Source organism: Channa argus, chromosome 12 (assembly GCF_033026475.1).
Source record: "Channa argus isolate prfri chromosome 12, Channa argus male v1.0, whole genome shotgun sequence".
In the NCBI taxonomy this organism is placed as follows: domain Eukaryota; kingdom Metazoa; phylum Chordata; class Actinopteri; order Anabantiformes; family Channidae; genus Channa; species Channa argus.
Window position 1 is genome coordinate 26684527 of NC_090208.1, and position 24551 is coordinate 26709077.

Genomic DNA, 24551 nt, shown 5'->3' on the forward strand with positions numbered 1-24551 from the left:
GTAAGATTAGTCCGTGCACATTAGGGTGTTAGGAGCTACATTCATAGCCATGTGTTGCACTATCCACTCTCTAGAAATGTTCTTTTCTCCTTAATTTCTAATTATCTGTGGTCTGTGTGTGGTTTTTTTTTTTTATCAGCAACATGTTTAGAAATGCCATTAATAACCATTGTTTAGCTTTCCAGAACAAACATGGTGTCAAAGTGTGACAGAAAAACTTAATTACTTTACTTTGTTTTTGTGTCTTTCCAGGCAAAGGGAGAAAGCAGAAGAAACTTCAAGTCAGCCTGTACCTGTGCCTCGAGGCAAGAAATGTGTGAATGGTTCTTACGTGGATGGTAGCAACTCACGAGATGCTTGCCTCCACCAAACCAGTGAACCAACACCACCTGCAGATAGTGCCACCTCTCTGGACGTAAGTTAAAGCTGCACTCATTATTCATTATTCTTAACTTCATGGAGTTTTTCTAGTCTTTTAGCTCACTGTTTGAGTTTAAGGCCTGTGAACTTTGTTCTCCATCAACCAGACTTCCTGCCAGTAGCAGGCAACCTTTTTTAGAAAAGCTCGGATTGTAATCATTAGCCTGCACTTAAATAGCACTTTTCTACCTATTGGCACTCAAAGCGCTTTACACTGCTTCCCATTCACACACCGATGGGGGGAGCTGCTATGCAGCCACTGGGAAAAAGTAGGTTGGGGTTAAGTGTCGTGCTCAACGACACCTCAACACGGGACTGGGTGAGCCAGATTCGAACCAATAACTTCAGGATTGGTGGAAGAGTGCTCTACCTTCCCGCGGCACAGTTGCCCTACAAGATTGTGCCTGTATTTTCCGACCCCTCAATGACACCAGATTTTCTCCATTGAAAATGCTTTTGAATCTCAGGCTGTGTGTTACAGAACTTTCTCTGGAGTTCATATGTGAAAAGGCTTTTTGTAATCTGCTTGCCATGCATTAAAAAGTCGACAGAGTTAGAGGTTAGCCTTTGTAGAAAGTATTACTTGTCCTGGATACTGAACTAACATAAACCTCAAATATGATTGTTCTGTGTCTGCTGCAATAGTTAATGGTAATTGTTCATCTGCTTTATTTATTATTTTTAATTACAGCTCTGATACACTACTGACGCTTCTTAAATGTAATTTACAACCCAATTCAAAGAGTTGAGAAGATGAGTAAAATGTCAGAATGGAATGAGTTGAAAAAATCAACCCATGTTTTATTCACAGTAGAACATAAACAACATATCAGATTATGAAACTGAGATATTTTACCATTTCATGGAAAATATTAGCTGATTTTTAATTTGATCACATCTCAAAAAAGGGAGATGTTTACTATTGTATAGCATCCCATCGTCTTTAAACAACTGTCTGTAAACATCTGGGAAGTAAGGAGACCAGTTGTTGGAGTTTAGGAGAGGAATCTTGTCCCATTCTTGTCCCGGCATTTACTTTTCCAGCCTTTTGTTGCCTCTGTTCCCCTTTTATTGATATGTGTAGCTGCCATCAAATTTCGAAATGAAATCATTCCCTTGTATTCTATGTTTGTTCTAGAGCCAATTGGCAAGTCCCAGCTTAGTGATGTCCAGTCAGTCCCTGTTGCAGTGGTGTCAGGAAGTCACTCAGGGTCACAAGGGAGTGAAGATAAGCAACTTCAGTACCTCCTGGAGGAATGGATTGGCCTTCTGTGCCATCTTGCATCACTTCCATCCAGAAAAGATGTAAGAAGTAGTTGAAATACAGCTCTTAATGCATACACACTTACTATATACTGCATTTACTTCATCCTTTAATCTTTTTACAGTAATTATGAAATGCTGGATCCATATGACATCCAAAGCAACAACAAAAAGGTGACTAACCAGTGGTTAATGCTGAATTAAATAATGTTTTATTTTCTCCTGTCCTGACACAGTCCATTCATTCATCTGTTTTACAATCTACACATCACAGGCCTTTGTTGGATTTGCTGAACTTGGCATTTCTAGGCTGATGGAACCTTCAGACATGGTCATGCTAACTGTGCCTGACCGCCTCATTGTCATGACTTACCTCAACCAGATCCGCACCCATTTCATGGGCCAGGAGCTCAGTGTACTACACATAGAAAAGAACAGCAGTGAATCCAGTTATGCAGTAGCAGGGGACCGGGATCACAAAGAGGACCCTGAGGCAACTGTTCGCTACTGTACCCAGAGACTCCAGGAGGAGGGTATAAGCCTTGAGACCAACTGGACTCCAGAAAGAGCAGAAAAAGACAGTAACACAACTAGGGACATGGTTCCACCTCCCAGAACCAAACGGTCACATGTAGCCGGGGCAAGTGTGTCTCCAATTGCACCACCAAGGACTCATGTCTTGTCCAAGTCAGGCTTTTCTCATGTCAGAGATGCTGATCTTGTCAAGAAGCGTAGGTCACAGCGAAGAAGTGGGTCCGTTGATGATGGAGACACATCTGTGGTATGATGCCTTACTGACTAACTTCTTTAATTCTTTTATTTTTTAATTCCTTCTCTGTCATTTACATGAAACTTAAAGTAAGGAACTTTGCTTTGCTAGGTTCCAGCAGTTCAAGAAGAGAGAAGAAACTCAGAAAGTGGTTAGTTCTTTTTTAGTTTATTGGTTTGGGCTAAATTATTTAGTATAATATGAGTCAATGGCTTATTTGGTTTGTGTGTACAAATGTAATTGTTTGTTTCTGTATTTTTTGCAGAGAGACCAGAGTCAGTGGTTGAAGAGGGAAGAGCTCTAGGCCAGGTCAGTTAAAAAACACGTTTCATTGTAGAATAGAATCGTTTGGACTTTTTCTGGACTGGCCAGATCTGATTTGTCAAGTCCTCCATGTCACTGACTGAAAGTCAAATTTAAGTTACATATTTTTTTGCTTATTGATCCATTTTTTTTTTTGTGACAATGGTTTCTATTTTTCCACACCAGACAAAAAAGGCAAAACTGAATATGTTTATATGTATCTAGCTGTACACACACTCAGACAGCTGGGAAACACTTGCAGAAGCAGACACTACTTAAACCACCAGTTAAGTTCTCTCCCCTTCCTTTAAGGTAAAAACTGAGGAGAGAGATGCTTTGTTTTCCCCATCACAGAGATTGATTAAATGCACGTATATAGCTGGAAAAAAATTATCCCTGTTTCATAAATAAATTCTGCAATGTTTCAACTGTGAGATTGTCAGTGGAATCCGGTTTCTTAGATTGAATCATTAAATATTAGACTATTCAGAGACACCCCTGGTCAGTCGTGTCTCATTTTTTTCCATTTCGTACCATTAATATATACAAAGAATATGCAAGCAATGACATTTGTGTATGATTTTGTGTGTTTTGTTTCTCCATATACCCAGGACCGCAGCCAGTATGTGCTCCATCAGATGAAAGCCCTGGAAGCAGAGCAAAATCATATAGACAGTAGAGCAGGTGTGGTGGAGAGGAAACTCAGACAGTTACTAGAAACAGGTAATGTGCAACAGATGGATGCAAAAATAAGTGGGTGTCTGGAACTGCAATATACCAATACGTGATGTAGCAGAAGGTTCATTGTAATGCGATTTTCTCCTACAGGCAGTGACAAGGTGGAGGAGGAGAGTTTAATTCAAGAATGGTTTACATTGGTCAACAAGAAGAATGCTTTAATCAGAAGGCAGGACCATCTGCAACTACTGTAAGACATCCACCGGACACATTGCAATATAAAGTGTACATAACACTGACATATCAGCAAAATTCAAACTTGGCTTGTTTTAAATCCATAAAACTATGACAAAGAATGAGCACAAGAATGAAAAGAAAACCATGAGATAAATCAAGAGGTAATGCACAAGAAAACTATACGAAATTACAAAAAGAGAAAATAATTAGAAGGAAACAAAGATGACGAGGTAAGTTAAGATCCAGACCTGAACTTAAGTTCCTGAACTTTTTACTCTCTTAATACCTTAAAGATAATAGACGTGTAACTTTTTGTACCTTCAGGAGAAAATGCCTAGTTTTTCTAAGTCTAGAAGATACATGTTCTACATATACATTAGGCTAAATTTTCCATACTGACTGACACACGGAGTTCTCTCTCTCAATGGTTGGAAAAGAAAAATAGCAAGTAAAGAAAAGAAGATACCTTCTTATGATCATTTGAAACTCAAAAATAGCACCACTCTATAAGCACAGAGATCTCACCTCTTGTATCGCTTGTGATTGACAGGCTGGAAGAACAAGACCTGGAAAGAAGATTTGAGCTGCTAAACAAAGAGCTGAGAGACATGATGGCTATTGACGGTACTACTACTGCTCTAACCTATTTTTTCTTTTTACAACAAACTTCTTGTTTGTAACAAGTTTCATAGGAGAGATCAGCAGGTCTTGCAGACATTTGAGGTTTTTTTTGTGTTTTATTACTCAGTCATCACTGTTCTGCTAGAATCTTAAGGCAGGTGAAAAATGGCTGCAGGTTGATTTCACCTGTGGTCCTGTGTTTCTCTGTGTTGTCTTTGCTTTGCAGAGTGGCAGAAGACGCAGGCTCATAAACAGCGAGAGCAGCTGCTGCTTCAGGAGCTGGTGTCACTGGTCAACCAGAGAGATGAGCTGGTCCACAACATTGACGCCAAAGAGAGAGGGTGAGACTCCTTTTACTGGCACACAGATGCAGGGTTTGTGCGGGTGCTTGAAATCCTTGATGAATCCTTGAATTTTAATGTTGTGTTTTCAAGGTCTGAAATGTGCTTGAAAATGCTTGAAAGAGTAAATGTACGTCCTTTCGGCTTATCCCGTGAGTTCAGGGTCGCCACAGCGGATCATTGTCCGCACGTTGATTTGGCACAGGTTTTACGCCGGATGCCCTTCCTGACGCAACCCTCCCCAATTTCTACCGGGCTTGGACCAGCACTGCACAGCTGGGGAGGGGAATGGGCTGTTAGGGGTTCAGTGTCTTGACCAGAGAAACTTCAATATATAGCCGTTATCGGGGATCGAACCACTGACCCTGTGATCCGTGGACAACTGCCTTGAAAGAGTAAATGTACGTCCTTAACAATAGATAGCAGTGTGACTGAATAGTTAGTTCCCTCAGTAGTTGGAGAAATGAACTAGTCTAAAATTAAAACCTATGTCTCGCTTGTGCCTCTGGTGACTGTGACCGGCCAGTCTGTTTTCATATTTGACCTTGCCCCCTCTCCCCAAGACACTGACGCACATGGCTGCGTCAACATGCTGGGAGTCATTTTAATGACAGAGGGTTCGAAACGAAAAATGCAAAGCATCGATAAAAAGCTGAGCAAATCCACGCATAGCCTTATGAATGAAAGCCCTACAGCTATTAACCACTGCACTGTAGTATAGAATCTTTGAGTAACCTCAGACCAACGTTACACGGAAATGTTAAAGAATTCATGCTCACCGCTAGCTGGCGAAGTGGCAGGCTAAAAGATTGAGAGGCGCTGTGTTGTGGTGATGCATAGGGTAAATGCACAGTTGTCCACCAATCTCACAGTTGTTGGTTCAATCCCTGGCTCCTCCAATCACATGTTAAAGTGTCCTGAGCAAGACACTGAACCCCAACTTAGCTGCTCCCGGTGAGTGTTGGCCAGCTGCATAGCAGCTCCCCCATCAGTGTGTGTGAGTGTGAGTGTGAATGGGTGAATAAGAAGCAGTGTAAAGCACTTTGAGTGGCAATAGGTAGAAATGCTCTATATAAGTGCAGAACATTTACTATTTACTTTTGGGAAAATGTTAGCATTTGTTAGATAGTTAACAGGAGGCGCACATGCAACAAAATTCCCCAGCTGGACCTGAACAAAGGACGTTGCTCATTTGTTCTTCAGTTACAGTATATACATTTATGGCATTGCCCAACTTCTTTCAACATAGAATCGTGTCACTGAAATTCATGATTGGTCCAGTTCTGTTCAGATATTTAAATATTAAATGGAACTGGAATTTTTTAAAAGTATACAGTTTATAACAAACTTCATGCTGAATGTTTTTGCTAAGAGAAACCGTACGAAACTGTACTGTATGTTTTTTTATTGGAGCATTTCTAGACAGTAGTCTAATTAGGTGAGGAAGGAAAGTAGTAGGAATCTTATTCCTGTCCTCAAATTTAGGACATTAATAGAAAAACTTGTGACAATGAGGCCCAGTGTTTTTTTCTTGATTTATCCATGATTTCTAGTAAGTCAACCACAGGATGGCAGTATGGCACAAGGCTGCTTAAAGCAGCTACTATCCAGCACATTATGTAAGAGTTTTGGTAGAGTGCTTGTGCAGGACCTGCAGTACATGAAGTGAACAGAGGAGTGTGGAGTTGCTCTCATCAGTGATCTCTAAATATGAAATGTTAATGACAGGCCTATGTCACCAACCTAAATCATTTATTTTTGTAAATAACAGTAATAAAACAGGTCATTTTCCATGACAGATGCTATTATTGATTAATTATATATTATATGAGTATAAAAAATGAAGGGTCACGAAACCTGATGTATAGTTATCTAAGTTTCTTCCTCTTTCTCTTTTTTGGAGAATATATCCATCCATCCTTTTATCCATAATCTTAACTGCTTATGCTGTTCAGGGTTTTGGGGGGCTGGAGCTCATCCCAGCCTCCACTGGGTGAGAAAACGCTGAACCTCTAAATATCCAAATAGGTTGTGTTTACCTACTGCTCACAAAATGTCTTATTGCTCACAGTGTACGTATGGGACCTGCTTGCATGCTAGACAGGGATTAGTTTTCAAACTAGAAATGCCACAAATCCTGCAATATGTATGCATCTAAAACTGGGATGGAAGGTGAGCACAGAGGAATGTTCCCCTTTCAGCAGATGGATATGAACTTTGCACATACAATATTTGCATGGTGACGCCCCAAAATGACCATAAACCCGTCAAAACTACAGTAAAAAAAACATGTACGGTGAAAATAATTCTAATTTATAATACAGTGAGTGTCAAATTAATAGTTGATCAACACTGATGTTTTTTATCATGATGCATGTTACATGATGAACAGTAGTGACATGTGTGAATAGACGACTCTTTGTATTGACATTAACCCGGATCCAAATTGGAACCAGCTGGCAGAATCCATCCCTACTCGCAGCCCAATAACAATGAAGCTGGTTCTAAACCATGATTTCTTAAAAAAAAGTGTATCTATTCTGTTTACCCCCCCCCCACTATAACTATAATTTTCTCTCTCTTTGCCTTTAGAGCTCTGGAGGAGGACGAGCGTCTGGAACGCGGTCTGCAGCAGAGAAGGTTGAAGTACGCTAAACAGCAGAAGGAGAAGTGTGTGATGCATTAATTCAGTCAACATCCAGCCATGAAACACTTGATTTCCTTCCTGAAAGAAGAGAGAAGCAGCAAAGACACAGTCAGCTTTGCTCCTTAGTCACTGCCATTAGTCAGTGGTTTAAAGTGACAAATACACGAGAACTGTCAAACCCAGCTGATCTGAGGAGGAGCCACATTAAGGTCGCGTGAAATGGCAGTGTGCTTCCAACAGGGACTCAGACGATCTACAATGAGGCTCAGAAATGTCAGCTATTAAATGTTAAATCAACTTTAGTGTTATTGTTATTGCTTCATCTTTTGAGCGGCTTAAAATGTTGCACTAGGCTCCATGGCCACATTTCAAGGTTATTGAAGTGGGCAGTAGTGAAACTGCAACAGATTCGGTGCAATGTCCATAATTAAACCCCTAAAGGATGCTCAGCACCATGTCATTTTGGGCTTCTGAGGGAGGGAGCTGCCTATATCTTTGGAGCTTTTGCTGTGCACTTTCTCTGCTGGGGTCTTTGCATTTAGTACTTACTACCATTAGCTACTGCGATTGCCAGTGTAAAATGTGATTGACTGAAAGTGGGGATGGCACTTTAAATGTTTGCTTCATATGAACTACTAAACCCTGGAGAGGGACTAGGGTTGACTGGTGTTGCTTGCATAAGTCTGACCTACAGTACATGTTGCATAGGACTTTTAAACAAAATCAACAGGGCAAGACGGCGTTAGAAACATCCAACAAGTCCTCTAAATGGAACAATAACTGTATTTGGATCTGTCATCACAACTGGCGGGAGAGGACGTTCATGATTAGGGCTGAGGAGGGATTTTGCTTTGAGTTTCAAATGTTTGAATTAGTGGTGGTCAGGGCTAAACCCAAAGCTATATGTGGGAAACAACAAATAGTTGTTGGATGTTTGGTCTGAAAGGTTTTTGACAAATTATCACCGCAGCTGCCTGTGTTAGGTGATGCCTACTTCAGCCCGGCCAGAATATTTATTGATGTGGAGATTGTATTGGAATTTAATTTTTTTTGTGCCATTCAGCCCTTGTGTTTGGATATTATTGTTTTGTTTTGTTTTGTTTTTTTTTTGCTTTATTTATTTCTCTAAGCTATAAATATCTGGTCATGAAAAATATTCATCCAATGTAGTTTGACTTTAATGTTTGAGCATTTTTTCAGAAGGTGGGGTGCAGGTGCCAAAAGGATGCAAGAGCCAGGAATATGAGGTTAGACTTTTAACTTTTAACTTAACTAATTCAGAGTTTTAATATTATTTATATTAATATATCAATTGGACAAATAGCCACATAAATAAATTATAAGTACTTTATTGTTATGTACTTTAACCAAAATGTATAACCCTCATTACAATAGCAATTGAATTCCATCGGTTTAGAAAATATAAATACAGTAGCAGTAAACTGTTTTAAACTCATTGACTGCATTTTTATTCGTGAGGACATAGGAAGATTTTCCATGTACATGTAGGATTTTATTACAAAGAAAATAGTTTTCTTGAACTGGAATGAGAGTAAACCAGAGCTTCCATCTCCCAAGAATTAAAGGAAACTTCCTCCTTGTTTTTGCACTGAAAAGTTAACATGTTCTCTTTCAACCACAAGGATATTGTGTACTAGATATTTCAGGGCTGAGAGGTTTCATTTTGTGCATAATTGTTTGCAGTCATCATGTTGTCATACTGCTGGTCATAGCAGCTCTAAGCAGCACTTGTGTGAATTAATTACTTGCTTGTTTGCAGGTGGAAACATTTTATTTATGCTTTTTATGTTAACTTTGCAATGTTTGGAAAATACAAACAATTTGAGTTACTTTACAAACCTTGTACAATTATTATCTGTTTATTATTATACGCAATTTCTATCACTTTGTGAATTCATGAAGGTCTTTAGAACAGAATGCTACAGACTCTTTAGTTAAAATTGGTAAATTGTGCCCAAAAAAAGGCACAATAATGATTTGGACTACTGCACTCAAAACTGGGGTATAACATTTTTTGTCCTCTCGGCTCATCCGGTGAGTTCAGGGTCACCACAGTGGGGGAGGGGAATGGGCTGTTAGGGGTTCAGTGTCTTGCCCAGAGACACTTCAACATATAGCGAGGACCGGGGATCGAACCACTGAGTCTGTGGTCTGTGGACGACTGCCTTTACCATAATATCTTCTTCTTTTCCTTTGGGTTGTTCCCTTTCAGGAGTCGCCACAGCGAATCATTTGCCTCCATCTAACTCTGTCCTCTGCATCCTCTTCTCTCACACCAACGAACTTCATGTCCTCCCTCACTACATCCATAAATCTCCTCTTTGCTCTTCCTCTAGACCTCCTGCCTGGCAGCTCCAACCTCAGCATCCTTCTACAGATATATTCACAGTTTCTCCTCTGAACATGTCCAAACCACCTCAATGTGTCCTCTCTGACTTTATCTCCAAAACATCTAACATGAGCTGTCCCTCTGATGTCCTCATTCCTGATCCTGTCCATCCTCGTCCCTCCCATAGAGAACCTCAACATCTTAAGCTCTGCTACCTCCAGCTCTGCCTCCTGTCTTTTCTTCAGTGCCACTGTCTCTAAGCCGAACAACATCTCTGGTCTCACCACCGTCTTTAACATCTTTCCTTTCATTCTCGCTGATACTCTTTTATCACACAACACACCTGACACTTTTCTCCACCCGTTCCAACCTGCCTGCACTCGCCTCTTCACCTCTTTTCCACACTCTCCGTTGCTCCGCAGACCCACCTCCACCTTGAACTCCTCTGTCACACCTACAGCACCTCACCACTGTCTTACAGCTCTCATACATGTCCTGCACCACTCTAACATACTTCTCTGCCGCTCCAGACGTCCTCATACAATACCGACTGCCTTACCATAATATAAAGTCAAAAAATAGTGTCTAAGACCTGCATTGTGACCTAATAATGTGCCTTTATTATTTAGTATTTATTTGATATTCACACGATAAATATCATCACAAACTAACCTCTAATAAATACATAATTGATTTAAACGGTTTTGGGAATTACGGGATCAGCAGGGCCCCACCTCTGTTCAATTTCTATGGAGTCTTCTAGCATTTTAGCCCTGCTACCTCATCTCTGTACATCTTTAGTACGTTTGGATACACAAAGAAAAATGTAATTTAGACACTTATCAGTTCTTTGTAGACACTGGGGGACCTCAGCTGTCCTCCCTATCCATGAGTGTGGGGACTGGGCAAATTATCCACAGATTTGTACATATTTTAATCCTGATTCCAGTGACAGAGCTTTGGTTTCTGTTTGGCTCCACCACTGTTTGCATTCACAGATACCCATTTTAGATTTACAGTGTATGATTGATAACTGGATCCTTGCATCCATTATCTGTAGCAGCTTATACTCAGGTCACACGGGGCCGGAGCCTATCCCAGCTGTATTAGGGTAAGAGGCGGGGCACTTCCTGGACAGGTAGCCAGTCTATCGCAGGCAAACGCAGAGAGTCAAACACAGAGAGACTTACATTCACACCAACTGACCCAACATATTTGTATTGTGGGAGGGAAGCGAAGTACCCAGAGGAAACCAACACAAGCATCGAAAGAACTGTAATGTAATTTCTTTGCTCTGTTGGATCTTATTTGCATTTCTGGCCATTTTTACTGGTGTTTTCATTGCTGTATATGAAGAAGATGTGAGTAAACCTGTCACATAAAAACAAGGTTAAATTGAATCTATCCAACCAAACACTTCCATGAAATCATTTGCTTATAGAACAGCTAAAGTAGAATACACATACTCACAGAATCCATGAAAGCCATCCAACCTTTTTTTCATAGCAAACATGGACGGATGGACGCATAGATGATTTTATTTCAATAAATACAGGAGATGTAAAAAAAAATTACAAAACAATTCAGAATAAACAAATGATCAAATCCAATAAATCACGTTATAGTGACTTTCACAAAATAAAGACTTGAGATTTCATGTTCATCTTACATCTGTTTTGACCTGATTGGCTAGTTTTCCTGTCACTCGTCAGGAACAACTTGAAAAGAACTGTTATCTACAAACATAATCTACAAATGTCAATACGATGAGGATGCAGTAATCCATTTCCTGTAAGATGGTCTGCTGGAGGGCATCATACACACACTGATACACTGATGGGTTTGCTGCCGTGCAGCTGGCCTGACCTGCTGGGAGCAACAAACTTGGGGCTAGAAACATTTTCCCGGCCAGACTAGGGCACAAAACAGGGTGGCACATGTGAAAAATGATTTAAACACCAGTTAACAAAACCATCTACCACTGACCAGTGATATCTCCACCCTGGATACATCCAACGAATGCAGAGTCATCAGAAAACTTGAATGTAGCAGGACTCTTAGTTGTACCTGAAGTCAGAGGTATAATCCATAGGGGTGTCAACGAGCATGGTCTTTAATTTCTCCCCCAGCAGGGAAGGCTGGATTGTATTAAAAGCACTGCAGAGGTCAAAGAACATAATCCTTACACACCCCCCAGGCTTGTCCAGGTGGGTGTAGATGCGGTGTAGCGCGTAGATGAGAGTGTCCTCCAACCCCAGCTGAGGCGGATAAGCAAACTGGAGGGGGGCCAGAGATGGTTTCACCAGAGGCTGGAAGAAGTCCAGGACCAGTCTCTCGAACACTTTCACAATGTGGGAGGTCAGAGCCACAGGTCTGTAGTCGCTGGGGACACTGGGGTGGGCCACTTTCGGTACTGGCACCAGGCATGAGGTTTTCCATTGCTCAGGCAGCTGCAGTCTCAGGTTGGAGATGTGCTGAAGGATGCCACATAGCTGTGGGCCACAGGCTTTCAGTACCCTGGGGCTGACTCCATCAGAACCTGCAGCCTTTGTGGGATAAAGCCTTCATAGCTCTCTCCTCACCTGCCCTGCATTGCTGCAGAGACAGGAGTGGAGTCATGCAGGGCCGAGATGTGGGCACCTTGGGGTTGATATGAGGCACTACATTAAATCTATTGAAAAATGTCTTAAAATCATTAGCTCTATCCCCTCTTTGATCTTTACCAACAGCCATCTGTGGACCTCCCTCACTGCTTCCCTGTCACCTGACCTGAACTTTGCCTTCTTCTCATTCCCGATTACTTCAGTGTACATGGCTTGTTGTTTGGGAAGCAACATAGATGTGGATGTAATCTGTAAAGGAGGATGGTTGTGACCGAGTGTGTGACGTCACGGGGGACGACTACAGACGGCGATCAATACGGCGTGTGGGAAGTCTCTGGGCATATAGTTAGGACGGAGGCCCACCGCCAACAGTTTGATGTCCGGGCAACAGACTCTTTCTTTCACAGTAACACGACCAGTATGACACCACCTGTTGTCAGTGTACATGACCAGGCCCCCTCATTGCCTCTTTATGCTTTCTGTCTCCTTCAATCTGCCCACATTGTACTGAAGCCACATTACTGATGCATGTGTTGGACATACTGTCCTGCAGCCATGTCTCTGTGAAACACATTACCAAATGTGTTTTACACCAAGAGCCATAAAATGTTATATGTGCATGGTTTCTAGTCTAAACTCTCAACAGATATTTTTTTTTTCTTCACCAGTGCAGCCAACTCGTCCACCTTGTTCTCCAGAGACCTCTTGTTGCCCATAATCAGAGATGGAAATGCGGCTTGAATTTTCTCTCCATCACTCTTCTGTTTTCTTTTCCACCCCTCCGCTTCTTAGGAGCTCTGTGACCTCTCGCTGTTTTCCTTCTTATTTCGTTTAAAGTCAGAACGAAAATCCACGGTGCCGGCTGCCGCAGCCCGATCGGCTGTTCCCGACATATAAGCAGCTACAGCTCCATACAGCCGTTGCGGGCTGCAATTAAATTTTAGGGGTGGCCAGTGCTCCTCCAGGCCACCCCTCTGGCTGTGCCCCTGCCCTGAAGTGCATCACACATCCTTCCAGTGAATCTTTTGCCACTCTCGTTACACTCTCATTTACAGTGGCGCAGGAAGGTAGAGCGGTTGTTGGTTCAATCCCCGGCTCCTCTGGTCACATGTCGAAGTGTCCTCGAGCAAGACACTGAACCCCAACTCAGTTGCTCCCGGTGAGTGTTGGCCAGCTGCATAGCAGCTCCCCCATCAGTGTGTGTGAGTGTGTGTGTGATTGTGAGTGTGAATGGGTGAATAAGAAGCAGTGCAAAGTGCTTTGAGTGCCAATAGGTAGAAAAGCACTTTATAACTGCAGAACATTTACCAATGATGTCCATTTGCAAATAATACCTTTAGTTTTCACAAACAATCAAGCAGAAAAACTTTGGTCAGACTATGACATAAATGATCTCATTACAATAATAAAAATAATAATAAAATGGCTCAGCTGGTTACATATCGTGTTGATAGAGGTGTATTACACCTGCAATGACTTGACTTAAACTCTTAACTACTTAAACAGTATCAGGTTTCTCATAGGTGAACTCTTTTTTGACATTGTCATTCTCACGTACTGAGGATTAGACAATGCTCATTTCACCAAGTAGTATTTTTTATTTTGGAAGCTTGCATGCAATCGTGATTTACACCAAAGTGGATTTCTGCACTTGATAACAAATATTTTTGCATGAAATTTCACTTAACCTGATAATGAATAAACGTATACACGTATTAGCAGCAGGGTATCGACTGTATGTATGGAAGTGAAAGTACTGGTTATGTAACAGGCAGGCTGTGCCTGTATGAACACAAAACATTTGTTTGTAGACAGCAGGCAGAAGATTCAGTGTTGATGTGGAGTGAATGTAATCTGCTGCTTTCTTACAGCAATGATCTGACCCTGGGCTCCTTTTGTTCCTCCTGTAAGTTATTACTGTGAACACGGAACAAATGGGGCTTTTTTGACTTGCAGAAAACTCCACCAATCAGGTGAAACCAAGGACACAAACACATCCAATCAGGAAGGTCTCCAGTTCTATGTGATGCTGATCGTGCTTTATTAATTTGTTGTTGACTAGAAATAAGCACCTGTATGGCAAACAACACGTTTAAATCATTTTAGTTTAAAAATATCAATCAATTTATGTGAGAGACAAGAGGGCGTAGTTTATCCATTTGCTGTAAAGTAGCATGCTGAGTAATGGTTTGAAAAGTGTGCGACATGAGGATTATTGTTGATTATTTCATTAAACTCTAGTAAATTTGATTTGGCCACATGAAGATAGAAAATGTTTAGTGAACTCTTTTCAAATCTAGGACAACAATGAAAAATAACTATGACTGATGAAGCTGGTACATTTAATGATATATTATATATTATTATATACTTATTATCAGAAGTGCTATAAAATAGTGTTAGAAGGACCATCAAGAACAGCACACATCAATTGAAGAACTGGATCTGCTGAATTTACCTAATGCACTTCATAAAGATATATATGAGCTAAATCATTAACATAGCCAAGATTGTTATTACCTGCAGTTGAGCTCTGCAACATGGACAAGCTCCATAACATATTTGAGCTACTCAAAGCTTTTGGTGAAAATCCGCCAACTCTATTTAACATTGTCAACCTTTTTCCCTGTGATAAAAGCCACCAGGAACCTCTGTGCCTTCACCGTCACTTTGGCCACGAAACGGCACAAGCGAGCTGTGCACTGTGTACCGGGAAAACACGGTAATGAACCCACTAACAAGGTGGCAGCAGTGTTATCTCTCTGTTGATGAGTGTACTTAGCTTGGTGTCACTGGTCTGGCAGAGCTGCAGACTGTCGTCTGTCTGTGGACGCATGCTGCACTGTGTCGTGCACATTTTAGCCCTGATTCCATGGACACATCTGAGATTTCAGCTGGGCTCCACCACAGTCCGCCTTGATTGAAACAGTGAAGCAGATTCAGATCTGTCAATGTTGATGTCAATCACTGAGTGGAAGGAGAATTTACTTGATAAAAGCCAATGTTTTAATGAATGTGACAGTTTCAATAAACAGTTTGTTTCATGATTTGTTGGAGTCTTTCTATTTCTTTGTCTCACCTAGTTGGCTACTCTAATGGTTAATAGTCTGCACTTTTCTACCCATTTGGTGCAAAAAGCTCTGCACATTGATTCTCATTCACACACACAGCTGACCAGCACTAACCAGGAGGAACTAAGTTGGGGTTCAGTGTCTTGCTCAAGGACACTTCAACATGTGACCAGAGGAGCTGGGGACTGAACCAATAACTGAGACCCCCACCGGTGTATGTGTGTGTGTGATTGTTAGTCTGAATGTGACATTAGACTCTATGATGTGGGAAGTAACACATTGTGCCATCACTACAACTCAGCTATTGTTTAGGCATTTTTCTATGACACCCTTTATGAAGCCTTTCTAGTTTTCTGCTTATGGTCCTTCTACTATTCATCACTTGCCATGGCTCAGATCGCCCACCTCTGCTTCTATGGCAGATGCACTTCTTTTAGGTACGACCATTATACAATGTCCTCTTGTTTGGGAATGTTTTTCAGAATTGGGCCAGTGTGTAATTGCTTTTGGCTGCATGGAGTTGTGCACATTTTAACCCCGATTCCATAGACACGGCTGAAGTTTCATATAGGATACACCACTGTCAGCTTTCACAGAGACAGAGCAGAGTATCACAGTTGAGCTGAACAGCCTCTGATGAATATGCTGACACACAGAAATGGAGCTGCATGTGTGAGATCATGAAGATGAAGGAAAATATCTTTAAAGATATTTTACTATGTCCCTGGTTTGAGTTGTTATAATTTTAATAAAGAATTATTTCTCATAGATCAATATATAACAGAAGTTTAACTGGACCGGAAAGAAATCATGTGTTTGATATGTTTACAATACTGAACAATCACTAAAAAGCCTGAGGAATTTGGTCTGTGGTGATGAGTGTAGCCTCACAAACACCCTGTTTGGCCACAAACAGATCAGAGCTTCAAGGCTTCCAGCTCAGCAACAGAGTGCCATCTGCTGGTTTCCACAAAACCTGTTGTTGTTTTGACGTGATTCTGAGTTGACACAGCTGTATTAGAATGATGTCCATGGCATAAACGGTGATTGTTCTTTGCTCCACTCATCTTCAAACAGTAACCAAATCCATAAAAACAAAAGTTTAAAAGTTGTGGCAGCAGATCTTGTGTTGTATGCACCATGTACTTGTGCCTGCTACAGTTGTTATCTGAGAAACAGACTAAAGTTATTTAAATCAGGTAAATTTGATATATGGGAAGAGGTGAAGGGAGAGGAAAAAATAGCTGTTTTACGTTTAATAGACACCTAGCTGGAGAAATTAAGTTGCAATAGCAAGCAGTGGTATTTGGAAAACTAAAGCAAGATCTGCTATGTTGATTATTTTTACTTGCTAAGACGGAAAATCATTCGTCTACTGACCTGTTGCAGCAACACTGACCTAGTACAGCTTTCTCAGAATAAGTAAATGAAAGTGAAAAGACAGATTCCAACTTCCCAGCAGAAAGAAAGGGAGAATCTAACCACTATTAGAGTGAGGCGCAGGAAGGTAGAGCGCTCCTCCACCAATCTTGCAGTTATGGATTCGATCCCCAGCTCCTCCGGTCGAAGTGCCCGGTGAGTGTTGGCCAGCTGAATAGCAGCTCCCCCATCGGTGTGTGAATATGTGTGTGTGTGAGTGTGAATGGGTGAATAAGAAGCAGTGTAAAGCGCTTTGTGTGCCAATACGTAGAAAAGTGCTAAATAAGTGCAGAACATTTGTGATGAAAACTTCACATTGTCTATATTGTAATTAAAAGGGTGTTTTCTATGATGCAGTAATGAAATGTTGAAAGTTATGACAGGAATGACGGCAGGTGTGTTTAGACAATAACAATAACAATAACTGAGGCTCTTGGCAGAAATGGACAGACTGGACTAAAATTAGCGACCCCAGGTGGTGAGAAGCTGTAAGATTGAGACCCCCTGGAGATGCAGAGCCAGGTCAGTCAGGTTTTCAGAGAAGCGAGCAGCACTTGACATTAAGGTTTTTGCTCACCAGCCAATGTGACTTGTGGTTTTCCAAAGTTACTAGACACTAAGCATTTTCACTGTGCACAATTTTTGTTGTAAGAAAGTGTTTTAAATTATTTTTACTATGTAGGGCTAAAAAATAACTTGATTTGACTAAATTTAAAACAGTTTATAGGGGGAACCACTAATGTACACACACGAATCAATACATGAAATCAATACAGTGTATGTCCTGCAGTCTGTGCTGTGACTTGACTTATTCTGTAAAATGCCCTGAGATGACTTTGTTGTGAATTGGTGCTATATAAAAAAAGTTGAATTGAATTGAAATAGTGTCACGTTATACTTTATTTATTAATTTAAATGCGTTTTGAGAAGACTACACTAAAACATTTTGTCAAAACATTATATTGCAAGAAATGTATGACTTGTAACACATAAAAAAAAAAAAAAACAGTCCTGACATTACTGGGTTAAGTTAAAGAAGAATGAAACCAGTCACTGTCACTCACCTGTCCTTTTCTCGTCTCTCTGGACGAGGCAGGGGACACCACCAGAGAGGACACCACACTAATATCACTCAGAATACCGAGGATCAATCGATATTCCTACTCATCATAACAGAAGCTGCAATAATGACAGGAAAAAGTTTGTGGCCCTTAAGGGAATTTGAGACAGTTCTCTCTCTCTCTCTCTCTTTCTTTATCCGCCTACATTTGGCAGGTTGGCAGGTGTTAATATCGAGCCCTGGAAGTAAGTGATACTTCCAGGTAGAGTCAATAACTGGAATGTAATGTCAACCGATAGCAAAGATAAAGAGTAGAGTGGTTAGTACTCACTACTGCAGCAGAGTAGAAACAGAATCCAGGTCCACAGTACAGCAGTTAGGTTTCAAGAGGATAAAGCAGAATTGAGTAGTGTCATGGCAAAAGTGACAATATCTGGTCCTAGATACCTCACGTGTAATTAGTAAAGAAGCTTCAACACCCAAGATGTCTTTTAACAGAGTTTCAGTTCTCCATCCTATGCAGTTCTAAACTTCATACATCACACATTAGTTTTATAACCTTCTGTTGCTGGGCAGAACATCCTCCACCCTCAGGACACTGCCCCCCAAAAACCATTTCCCTTTCCAGCACTTTGATAAAAACCTGTGAGCATGGAATGACTCTGGGTCAGAGTCAGTGTGGGATGGTCTGCTGTTAGACAATAACTGACCTTGGAGCAGTTCTGCAAACACTTCAAGACAAAACATATATATGAGACAAAGTTTGAACAACATACAATCTTTTAAACATTCTTCAAAAGTACACTGAGTACAAGTTGCTATTATAACTAGGTAAAATTCTGGTCATCAGATGGATAAATTCACAGAAATTCAATATATATCGTTATAATGTTGTATTGGAAATTTAGGCACTGTTTTTGTGTGACATAGACATCAGTTGGGTACAGAGCTAAGCACAGGTTAGAAAGTATTATATAGTATGTTTAAATCACCTTACATAAGTTTAAGCATAGTAATCTTCATCACTACAGTCTATGTACAAGTCAACATCAGGCTGTAAAAGACATGTATTACATGTCAACAGGTGCCATTTGATGAGTCATAGCACTTTCCGTGACTCGCATGATTAAACCTCTCATACATGGGATAAGACAACAGCTCCAAAATGCAAAAATTATCAGGCAAACAAGTACAGAAGTAAACAGAGACAATATGACAGATTTCCATTTGCCAAATATCTTGTCAAACCAGTCAGTCCAACTAGAATTTGCACCGGAGTTCCGTGCAAATTCTTCTCTGTGGGATCTAAGACCCTCAAGTGCCTTTGTGACTCTTCCATCAGGTGCAGCATTATTAGGAATAAAAGTACAACATGAGTCCAGGCCCATCCTGTTCTTCCAGGACATTAATGAAGTGGACCCCAGCTGTCCTGCCAGCATCCCTCTACAGCATTAGAGGTGTTGTTTATGAATCATTGTTGATTGTAATATATGTAATTAACCCAGTCCACATTTCTATTGATGGTTCACCACCAACACAAAGACTCAAATTCTGCAGCTACCTGGTTTCTGGTTTTGTACTCATCTGGCCCCCCTCCGGGAACTCCAACCTCATCCATGTAGATGCTGTCATCATGCAGGAGTTTCCAATCACATCTGTCGAGTTTTGTAACATTGGTTTTCTTGAACTGTGATTCATCTCCATGGAATAAGTCAGAATGCAATAGTTGACTGTAACATTGTGAGCTGTTGAAGGGCACAGACATTGCCAGCACAAGAGGTTTGGCAGCTGCACACATCACCCAAGATGAATTTGTCACTCTTTTGGCTTGTAAAGTTCATATAAGTCAACCACAGGTTTCCTGTGGGATTCTTTATTATGGCCACTTTAGCTGCTTCCAGTTCTCCCGCATCCAGGGTGCGTTTCACTCGACTGGTGTACCATGGCACACCTAACTGCAGGGCTGTCCACTGTCTCCCTGGAGGCTATTGCCCTCCGGTGAGCGTCGTGCACAGCCGGGTTGAAGTCGTCCACAGGCTCCGGCAGCCTCTTACAATGAGTGGCGTGTATCCACGTGGCTCTCTCTGCGACTTTCACTGCAGTGTGGGTGGTCAGAAGCACCTGGAATGGGCCCGACCCTCACGATCACCCTGTCTCCAGGCCCGAATGGATGCAGCTTGGTCTCCGCCGGAGATGGAAGGGCTGCTTTCACCTGTTGAGATATCTGAGACCCAACCGTAGACAGAGATTTACAGTACTGTAACATGTCATTCTCACACAGAGTGGTGGAAGGACGGAGCCTGGGTTCTGGGTTTAGACCCACAAGAGGAGGATGTGCAAGTAGAATTTCAAATGGGCTCAGATTACTGGTATGTCTCACTCTCCTCCTCATGTACATTAGGACCACAGACAGGGCTTTTGGCCATGTTAAGCCTGTTTCCTCACAACATTTTTTAAATTTTTGTTTCAGAACCCCATTGATTCGGTCTTAGCCCCCACTGGCTGGGTGAATGGGCACAATGTCTTTTCAGGTTTATTCCCCGGAACTCACCAACCTGGGAAATAGCTTCATTTCCAAAATGTGAGCCGTTAGCGAGGGACTATCTCAGTTAGCAATGCTTTTGCCACTGCGGCACTGTTTGCATGTTTTGCAGGAAATACTTTCAACCACTTACTCCACATGTCGGCCGTCGTCAAGCAATATCTCTTCCCTTCTGACGGAGCAAGCTCAATGAAATCCATCATCAAGTGTTCAAATGGTCCTGTACGCTGTGGATGTGCAGCCTGCTGTTGCGTGTGTGTGCGTCCAGTGTTATGCGTGGCACAGATCATACATGACTGACAAAACCTTGCGTGCATAAGAAGTAAAACCTTTTGTGAACTAATGCTTGGTGAGTGCCAAGACCATCCCTGTCAGGGTCTTGTTGCACTTCCTGTCCCTGGACTTTTATTTTGTGGCCCCTTCTCCTTACTTCCTGTCCTTGGTTCTTTTCCCCAGCTTTGCCCTCGTTGTCCCTCATTGTTTGCACCTATTCCACCCTTCACTCCCCTGCCAGATCCTTGTCATTGTTAATCTGGTCTCTGCCATCGTGGTTACTATCTTCCTTGTTGCCGTTATTATCCTCACCAACCCCACAGTAGACTCTGGACTTTTGGTAAAACCTGAAACTTATGTTTCTCGAACTCTTGGGAAATCTGGACTCCAGCATCTTGGACTTTGGTATTCTGGACTCAGTGTTTCCTGTGTGGTTTTGGTCTGAGGTTTGCTTTTTGTTTAATTCAGTATTTTGGCCTAGTCCCTAGTTTTCTCCGCTTGTTTTATCCTGGTTTTTTCATGTTTAGGTTTGCTTGTGTGCTTTTTAGTTTGCCAGTGCTTTATGTTGAGTTTGTCTGTGACTGCCTCCCCATAGTCCTTGTGTGTATGTGCTCCCCCAACTCTGTTACTTTGGTATTGTTCCCTTCCAGTGTGTTTTTAAGTTGTGATCCGTTTTACTTTAATCATTATTATGTCTTAGCCTTTGTTCAGTAGTTTGTTCTTTGATATTTCTTAGTCTCCTTAGCCTTACCCTTGTGTTTACCCGCTCTAGTGGTTTAACGTTTATCTGTGCCTTAGTTTATCAGTAGCCTCTGTTAGTTCTTTCTCTAACTTGTCCCCTGAGCCCGAGCTGTGTTTATTTCTGGTAATTCGGTTCCCCTCTTGTTTTCAAGTTAACTCCTTTCGTGTGCTGGTCCTGTTCATCTTTTACATCTCTTTCAATAAAAGCCCCTTATTTTGCAAACCCTCGCTCTGTCTCTTCTCTTGGGTCCATCCCTTAACCTAAACGTGACAATCCCTCCTTTTGCCACATGATCAAGCCCATGTGTCAACTCAGCAAAATGCAAGAAGAAATGTCTTGGAAGGGAAGGGTTGTTATCAGGCCCCCACCAAACGCCATCCTTGAACACAGCACCACAAGCTTTCCAATGTCTCCCCTCCTGCGCAGTAGAGAAAGATTGCACGGCAGTGAGACACACAGGAGGAGAGTCATTACAGAAAAGTGCAACTTCCTGAGGAAGTGGCGAGCGAGCCACATCATCATTTAATAATACTTGATTTTCCATCACAGTACACAGGGAAGACACTAATAAAGGAGTCAGAACAGAAAGGACAGAGACAGTTACCAACTTGGGCCAGACAGAGATCAGGTCCAAGTTCAGGTGTCCAGACAAATAATTCAGGCACAAAGACACAGGCTGGAGGAACAGACACTAAAAATATGAATAACTTTACTGATAACTGTGGGTTAATGTGTTCTGGTGATAACAGAGAAATCTAAGCTGTCAACATACAGCAGTCGGCTGAAGAAAACAAGAACTCATTTCTTCCATACAAACATTGTCTGTAAAAACCAGTGAGGTAAAGGTTCCTTGACTGGCAACAATTTTCAAAGTTATTGTTTGACAAGATTTTTAGTAGATATGAAATCTTTTTATATTACAGTCTCAGCCAATGCAATGTCTACCATTGTATACAGAGATGCCTATGGGGTTAAAAAAAATCTGGGCACAATTTTAAAGGCAAATCTGCCTAAATCTTAACATTTCTAAAAAAAGAACTGACAGAAACAGGAAGTGAAAAAGTATTTCCCAATATTGAACTGCAGGACAAAACTGGAGAAAACACAAAAAACAGAAGACTGGACTTGTTACACCAAATTCATTTCAAATAACTGTAATCCATGTATTAACAAGGCTGCATTTAGAAAAGAACACAGAAAACATCCAAACCATTCGAATCTCACTATAGTTCACTATTTTTCTTTATTAATGATAATTAACTGAAGGTAAATCAATTCCCAGGGTTGCAGAACCAAGTTCCTAGACGATGAAGCTCAATTTGGGCTTTAAATTAATCAAAAAGTCTGTGAGTATTTGCACGACTGTCCATAGTTGGAAATTATTGACATGTTTTATCTGATCAGCACTTACTGTAAAGGCATTTTTTTCAATTGCTAATACTCTAATCAAATATGAGTGGCAACATGAACTGGTGGCCCAATGGGTAGAGCATCGGGTTGGTAAATGGTAAATGGCCACTTATATTGCACGTTTATCCAAAGCGCGTTCCCATTCGCACACACACACACACACACACACACACACTCAAACACCAATTGGTAGTGGCTGCCATCTAAAATGCTCACATGACCCACCGGGAGCAACATGGGGTTCAGTGTCTTGCCCAAGGACACTCGGGGAAGGGAATCGGATCACTGGCCCTTGGTGAACAAGCAATATAGGGGATAAGGTTTCTTCTTATACCGATGGGTGATTGCAGGCCACACGCAGCGCTGACAGTACCTTTATTCTACATGTTTGCCCTTGTTTCCCTGTGTTTTAATAAGCTACTTTTATCAGCTTTTCCTCACTTTTTCATCGCAGTGTTGTTGCAGTAACATTGAGAGGCCTGTTTTCAACAGGTAAAGCTGAGATTGTTGAACAAAATGGTTTCATTTTAAAGGAACACTAAAAAAAAACAAAAACAAAAAGCTCCAGAGTTTCTGTAGTTAAAGCAGCATTACTGTTTTTTCTGGCCACATGGGGGCAGCACCTCAAGCTGTAAAAACTAATTTCACAACACGCTATGCGCGCCTTTCATTTCCCACTTGTTATCAAGCGTGGCAATAATAATAATAATAATAAAACAAGGATTTCTGATGGATACACACCTTTTAAGGATGCTGGACTGTCAACGTCATCTGAAAGTAATTAACATTTTCCAAAAGTATTTTTGCAATGCTTCTGAGGATTATTGTCCTCACCAATAGCTTACCCAACCCTTACCATTGAGTCTAATTGCCTGACCCTCAAAAATATTCCATCCTCCAAAATGAAGAACTTCTTGTTGAGGTCACTAGTCCATCATCCTTGTCTACAACCAGCTTAGCTTGCATTAGTGACTGAGCAAACATTTAAAGTTTACTTTCTCAGAAACTGTTGAATATGCTGCCTTACCAACAGAGGTTGGGATGCAGAAGGCCGCGCACGGGATGGACTCGCACCCCACCAGCTGTGGCCCCGCTCAGCCATCAAGGGCTACCTGGGTGTTGAACATCTGCAAAACCATACAGACTTATTATATCTCATTTATCCTTTTATCTACATAAAACAAACCAAACAGTTCCATTTTTGATCACTGGGTGAGGTTTAAACAGAATAGAGAAGTCACTGTTAGTCACTGCTCCTCCTCTCTCTGATGTGTTACACTGCTGAGCAGGTCCAGCTGGTGGAGGTTTTGTGTGGAGACTGAGAGTCCACCAGGACAAGCTCCTGATTTAATGCATTTATAATGATTGGTGAATAGGCGAATCTCATTATGGTTATCACTTATACCGATGGGTGATTGCAGGCCACACACAGAGCTGACAGTACCTTTATTCTACATGTTTGCCCTTGTTTCACTGTGTTTTAATAAGCTACTTTTATCAGCTTTTCCTCACTTTTTCATTGCAGTGTTGTTGCAGTAACATTGACAGGCCTGTTTTCAACAAAATGGTTTCATTTTAAAAGAACACTAAAAACCAAATACAAAGCTCAATAGTTTCTGTAGTTATAGCAGCATTAGGGTCACTTAGGGTCAGCACCTCAAGCTGCAAAAACTAAAGTCATAACACACACTAGTCCATCATCTATGTCTACAACCAGGTTATCTTGCATTAGTGACTGAGCAAACAATCAAAGTTTATTTTCTCAGAAACTATTGAATAAAATGTACAAGAAAATGGAAGTT

General features: G+C 41.3%; 1 protein-coding gene across 15 annotated transcripts in view; it reads left to right on the plus strand.

Annotated features, from left to right (window-relative positions):
• ehbp1l1a (EH domain binding protein 1-like 1a) overlaps nucleotides 1-9138 on the plus strand; it is a 35421-nt gene extending 26283 nt beyond the window's left edge. For all 15 annotated transcript variants that reach the window (XM_067523360.1, XM_067523365.1, XM_067523371.1 and 12 more), the window contains 11 exons: nucleotides 253-415; nucleotides 1559-1725; nucleotides 1809-1857; nucleotides 1958-2464; nucleotides 2564-2603; nucleotides 2718-2761; nucleotides 3367-3478; nucleotides 3584-3683; nucleotides 4221-4294; nucleotides 4518-4632; nucleotides 7225-9138. In XM_067523360.1, coding sequence (XP_067379461.1) covers nucleotides 253-415; nucleotides 1559-1725; nucleotides 1809-1857; nucleotides 1958-2464; nucleotides 2564-2603; nucleotides 2718-2761; nucleotides 3367-3478; nucleotides 3584-3683; nucleotides 4221-4294; nucleotides 4518-4632; nucleotides 7225-7318 — 1465 coding nt within the window. In that variant the 3' untranslated portion in view covers nucleotides 7319-9138. The remainder of the gene's footprint in view (nucleotides 1-252; nucleotides 416-1558; nucleotides 1726-1808; nucleotides 1858-1957; nucleotides 2465-2563; nucleotides 2604-2717; nucleotides 2762-3366; nucleotides 3479-3583; nucleotides 3684-4220; nucleotides 4295-4517; nucleotides 4633-7224) is intronic.
• Nucleotides 9139-24551: the final 15413 nt, after the last annotated feature.